The sequence below is a fragment of the Colobus angolensis genome, unplaced genomic scaffold (assembly GCF_000951035.1).
Source record: "Colobus angolensis palliatus isolate OR3802 unplaced genomic scaffold, Cang.pa_1.0 Scaffold502, whole genome shotgun sequence".
Taxonomy (NCBI): Eukaryota; Metazoa; Chordata; class Mammalia; order Primates; family Cercopithecidae; genus Colobus; species Colobus angolensis.
The window spans coordinates 87994-93581 of NW_012118511.1; the positions used below are offsets into that span (position 1 = coordinate 87994).

The window sequence follows — 5588 nt, forward strand, 5'->3', positions numbered from 1 at the left end:
TTGAAGTCAGGGGTTCGAGACCAGCCTGGCCAACATGGCGAAACCCTGTCTCTACTTAAAAAGAAAAAATTAGCTGGGCATTGTGGTGGATGCCTGTAATCCCAGCTACTCAGGAGGCTGAGGCAGGAGAATCGCTTGAACCCCAGAGGTGAGGTTGCAGTGAGCCGAGATCGCACCACTGCACTCCAGCCTTGGGCAACAGAGTGAAACTCTGTCTCAAAAAACAAAACAAACAAAAAAAGAACTTTATTTTCCTCTGCAGAGATTTGTGTTCTGGGACATACTGCTGTCCGTGTATTCTGGAAAGAGAAAGGAGACCTGAATCCAGGAGTGGAACCAGTGTGGAGCTCTGCCAAAGATCCACGGAAGGGATCTCTTTCCTCAGCAGCTGCCAAGCTCCTCAGGTTGTACAGTATGGAAGCATTCAGATGTTTCATGGACTTTCCCAAGATCACCCCAGAAGTCAGAATCCTCCAAGCTGGAGCCTGACTGTAAGCTCTATCTCCTACAACTAGACAAGTCACGATGCAGCCCCTTTGCTCCAGAGGAAAAGGAGTAAGCACAGAGGGCTTCTGAGTCTGGCAATGCTCCATTTCCTGACAGGAGCATTTTACAGACTTGTGTCTGCCCCTCTGAGGGAGGCAGAGCCGTCAGCTAACACTCAGAGACAAGGATGCTCTTACGACATCCTGATCTGGGAGGAAGAGGTGAAGGCAACTCACCACCCTCAGGCATCTTACAGAAAACAGTGGAACTAAGGCTCATTCTAAGGAATGTGCCCAAGATCACACACTGTAGGCTGCAAAGCAAGAGTCAAACTTTGAACCCTGAACCTGCACTTGTCCCTGTACACTGCCCTGCAGCATAGATGCAATGGCTGGGCTGGGGGAAATACCCAAGCCTGGGGATAAAAATGCCTGCCTGCTTTCTTGTGTGTCAACCTCAGCTACAGAAAGGAGAGGGCATCTTTCTAACACATCAGTGCAGGGTTCTAAAAACACAAGCTAATAGAGGCAAAGCTATCAAGAGAGGCCCTGGCAGAGCCTCATGTGTGCCTGGTGGGAGGACCTGTATGTTGTGAGCTAGAGTGCCTGCCTGGCCACGGACCCCATCTGGCCTAGGCCCAAGTCACCCACAAGTTGGGTCCACTGCTACAAAAGTGGCCAAGCCTGAGGACAGTAGCAGTGCCACCTGATTTCACATCCCCAAGATGTCACCTGAGAATTAAAGGGTAGAGATGGTAGCTGGGTGAGGGGGCTCATGCCTGTAATCCCAGCACATTGGGAGGCCAAGGTGGGAGGATCACTTAAGCTCAGGAGTTCAATCACCTGAGGTCAGGGTTCTCTTAAAAAAAAAAAAAAAAATTGGCTGGGTGTAGTGGCTCATGCCTGTAATCCCAGCACTTTGGGAGGCTGAGGCAGGTGGATCACCTGAGGTCAGGAGTTCGAGACCAGCCTGACGAACATGAAGAAACCCCATCTCTACTAAAAATACAAAATTAGCCGGGTATGGTGGTGCATACCTGTAATCTCATCTACTTGAGAGGCTGAGGCAGGAGAATCACTTGAACCCAGGAGGCAGAAGTTGCAGTGAGCCAAGATTGCGTCATTACACCCCAGCCTTGGCAATAAGAGCAAAACTCCATCTCAAAATAATAATAATAGTAGTATGATTTCAGAGCATTTTGAAAATGAAAGAAATCAGTTCTTCTCTAAACCTGTAGCTCCCCATTCTCTGAAGTGGTTGCCTAAGCACTGCTCGCAGTTTCAAAGAAGGGAGCAGGAAGATGGTGTCCACACAGAGAGGGACATACCCACACCAGCCTTTCTGAAGGACACCAGGCTATCCTCTCAGACCTGGCTTGATGGCTTCTGCCCTTGCCAGTGTGGGGACACATGGTACATTTATTTAAGCATGGGCACCATGGCCCAGGGAACACTACATCTTTTCTGACCTTGGTTTCAAGTCTTAGAGACACTGAACAATATCCATTTTCTTTTCTCATAATTGAATTATAGAAGAGTTCTAAAAAATAAGTAACAGTTAATCTATATACCCTGAATTATATCTCAAATTGTTTTTGAGAGGGGGGGTCTCACTCTGTCACCCAAGTTGGAGTGCAGCAACGTGATCTTGGCTTACTGCAATCTCTGCCTCCCAGACTCAAGCAATCCTCCCACCTCAGCCTCCTGAGCAGCTCAGACCACAGGCGTGTGCCACCATGCCAGGCTAATTTTTGGTATTTTTGGTAGACACAGGACTTCGTCGTATTGCCCATGCTGGTCTCGAACTCCTGAGCTCAAGCCATCTGCCCACCTCAGTCTCCCAAAGTGCTGGGATTATAGGCACAGGCCACTGTGCCCAGCCCTGAACCATATCTTGATGATGCACCTCAAAAAACCAGTCCCCTCTCTAAGCTAGCACTGTCCAATTTTTTTGTTGTTGTTGTTATTTTTTCTGAGACAGGGTCTCACTCTGTCACTCAAGGCTCAGACTGGAGTACAGCGGCATGATCTCGGCTCACTGCAACCTCCACGTCCTGGGCTCAAGCTACCCCCCTCAGCCTCCTCAGTGGCTGGGATTACAGGCGCAGGTCACCAACCCAGCTAAGTTTTGTATTTTTTGTAGAGATGGGGTTTTGCCATGTTGCCCAGACTGTTCTCAAACATCTGGCCTCAAGTGATCCCCCCACCTTGGACACCCAAAGTGGTGGGATTACAGGCATGAGCTACAGCTCCCGGCCCCAGTAGAACTTTCCACTGTGATGGGACTGTTCCAAATGAGAACCATTTAATATGGTAGACACTATTTCCATGTAGACACTGAGCACCTGAAATGTGACCAGTGCAACTGAGCAAGTGAATTTTTTATTTTATTTCAGTTATTTCTTCTTCTTCTTCTTCTTTTTTTTTCTGAGACAGACTCTCGCTCTGTTGCCCAAACTGGAGAGCAGTGGTGCGATCTCAGCTCACTGCAACCTCCGCCTCCCAAGTTCAAGTGATTCTCCTGCCTCACCCTCCAGAGTAGCTAGGATTACAGGCATGTGCCCCCATGCCTAATTTTTGTATTTTTAGTAGAGGCAGGGTTTTGCCATGTTGGCCAGGCTGGTCTCCTGACTTCAGGTGATCCACCTGTCTCGGCCTCCCAAAGTGCTTGGATTACAGGCATGAGCCTCACATCTGGCCTATTTCAGTTAATTTCAATTTAAATGGCCACATTCACCAGTGTTTGTAATAGTGAGCAGCACAGCTGTGTCCTCACTTCTCTAAGGCGGGCCACGACCCCTCACAAGTTACTATGTAGCCTGTTAATACTGTTTCAGTGTGGCAAACTGAAGCTCTCGCTTCAGAAAGGAAAGCGCTTTTGGGAACAACAATCAAAGACACAGAGAGTGGATTTGAGGCACTTTCATGGCCTTGCTTCAGGAACATGCTCTGAGCTATGACAAGGCAGAGCAGGGGCTTGTGGGCCTACATGACAAAATAAAACAGGAGGGGAACTGAGTCCCTAAGGGTATTAACCCTGTATCTGGAAAATACGAGTGGCAAGCAGTGAGACTTACAGATATATGATGTGCTAAAATTACTGAATGAAGCAATTTTTCAGTAAAAGATTCTAGAGAGAAGCACACCCCTCCCACAGTTTTACCTCTTCATTAAGTTAAATATTAAATTAATTCCCTAGAAAATATCCTCATGGTCATGTCACTGTAAGTCTGAAAATTAACTGCAGGAATTAGGTACTGCCAGCCTTCCTTTTGAGTCTTCAGCAGCCTGGGCCTCACATCCACTGCAGCATGGAGTAAGGATAATGTGGGGGCTGGCCAGCAGCCAGCCCTGCTCTAAGCTGATCTGTGGCACAGCTGGAAGGAGAACAAGAAACACCTATGCACTGTGCAAGGGCAAAAGCATTCTACATGCCTGTGACAAACCAGAGTTTGTTCCACCACCACATTTAAAGGACAAGACAACCACAGGCCTCTACATCAAAATGACAGTCCAATGGGGTGTGCAGCAAGCTCCATCCCCCTTCCAAAGCCCACTCCACTCAGAGAAAGTCATCAGTCATGCCAGAGGCCCCAACATCCTCCCAAAAGAGGATAAAAATCACACTCTTGGAACCACAAATTGTGGCCAGACATGGTGACTTATGTACGTAATCCCAAAAATTTGGGAGGCCAAGGAAGGAAAATCACTTGAGGACAGGAGCTCAGGACCAGCCTGGGCAACAAAGCAAGACCCCATCTCTACAATCAATCAACAAAAATTTTTAAAAAAGAACTGCAAATTGCCATGGCAAGTGTGGTGCTGCCTTCTCAGAGAACTGCAGAGAAACAGCACTACCTCGCTGCATAGCAAAGGCCCAGCCTAGGGATCTTAGCTATTTTTTCCCAGGATGGTGGAGGCCAAGTCCTTGACTCCACACAGGCCTTGTCTGTGTTTAAGGGAACTCAGGGCAGGTAACTCACAATCTTCCTTCACCTGGGCCTATGTTAGCATTGACTATGCTTCAAAATGAACAGAAGGCAGAAGTGGTCATTTCTAAAGTTCCTACCCAGGTAGTGCCTCCCAGAGAGGGCAGAGGGCACAAACACAGGAAGGAACTGGATCCACCCTTCATCTGTGCCTAAAAGAACATCAAAGAACACCCAGGTTCACACTATCCCAGCTCTAAGCCTCACTGCCCACATCACCACCTAAGCCTGGACTCCAAGAAGGGACTTGACCAGGCTGAGCTACACCCAAGCACCTGCATTTGACCTTTGGGTACATGCTCAAGGAATCAGAACCAAAGACAACAACACAGGGGTCTGCTTTCCTCTACATTTCTTCCATAGGACACAGACACCCCACAGGGACATGGCCTCATCTGTTCTCTGACCTGCTTTACCCACCAGACAGGCCTGAAGCTGGAACAGGTACCCAAGACTGTCTATGCAATCCTCCACTCCACACTACCTGAAAGCACACACTAAATGGAAAAAAAAAAACACCACACTTCTCATGGAGGAAATATCTGGGCGAACAGGAAGGTGGGGCTTTGTCCAGGCCTGGGACCAGGACCAGCCCCATCCTGAAGTGACCACAGAGCCCTTACCTGGCATCGCCATCCTGGTCATCAGCATGGTCGCCCGTGTTGTTAACAGCGTATCTGCTGCGTGGCTTATCTGAGTGAGGGCAAAAAGAGGAGAAGAGCTAAGAAAACAGGATCCTTCCACATACAGGAGGATTACGGAACCGTTAAAAGCCATGTTTTCCAAAACATGGTCTATCCATACCATGGGATATTACTCAGACATAAAAAGGAATGAACCTGGATGAACCCTGACAATATCATGCTGAAGAAGCCAAAGACAAAAGAACAAATAGTGCACTTACAGTATATGAAACGTCTAGAACAGGCAAATGTATCAAGACAGAAAGTAGGCCGGGCGCGGTGGCTCAAGCCTGTAATCCCAGCACTTTGGGAGGCCGAGACGGGCGGATCACAAGGTCAGGAGATCGAGACTATCCTGGCCAACATGGTGAAACCCCGTCTCTACTAAAAAATACAAAAAAAAACTAGCCGGGCGAGGTGGCGGGCGCCTA

At 48.3% G+C, this 5588-nt stretch overlaps 1 protein-coding gene across 5 annotated transcripts in view; it reads right to left on the reverse strand.

Moving 5' to 3' along the window:
• Nucleotides 1-5588, reverse strand: part of NPRL3 (nitrogen permease regulator-like 3 (S. cerevisiae)) — a 60382-nt gene that overhangs the window by 42218 nt on the left and 12576 nt on the right. For all 5 annotated transcript variants that reach the window (XM_011960058.1, XM_011960060.1, XM_011960061.1 and 2 more), the window contains one exon: nucleotides 5098-5167. In XM_011960058.1, the coding sequence (XP_011815448.1) occupies nucleotides 5098-5167 (70 nt within the window). The remainder of the gene's footprint in view (nucleotides 1-5097; nucleotides 5168-5588) is intronic.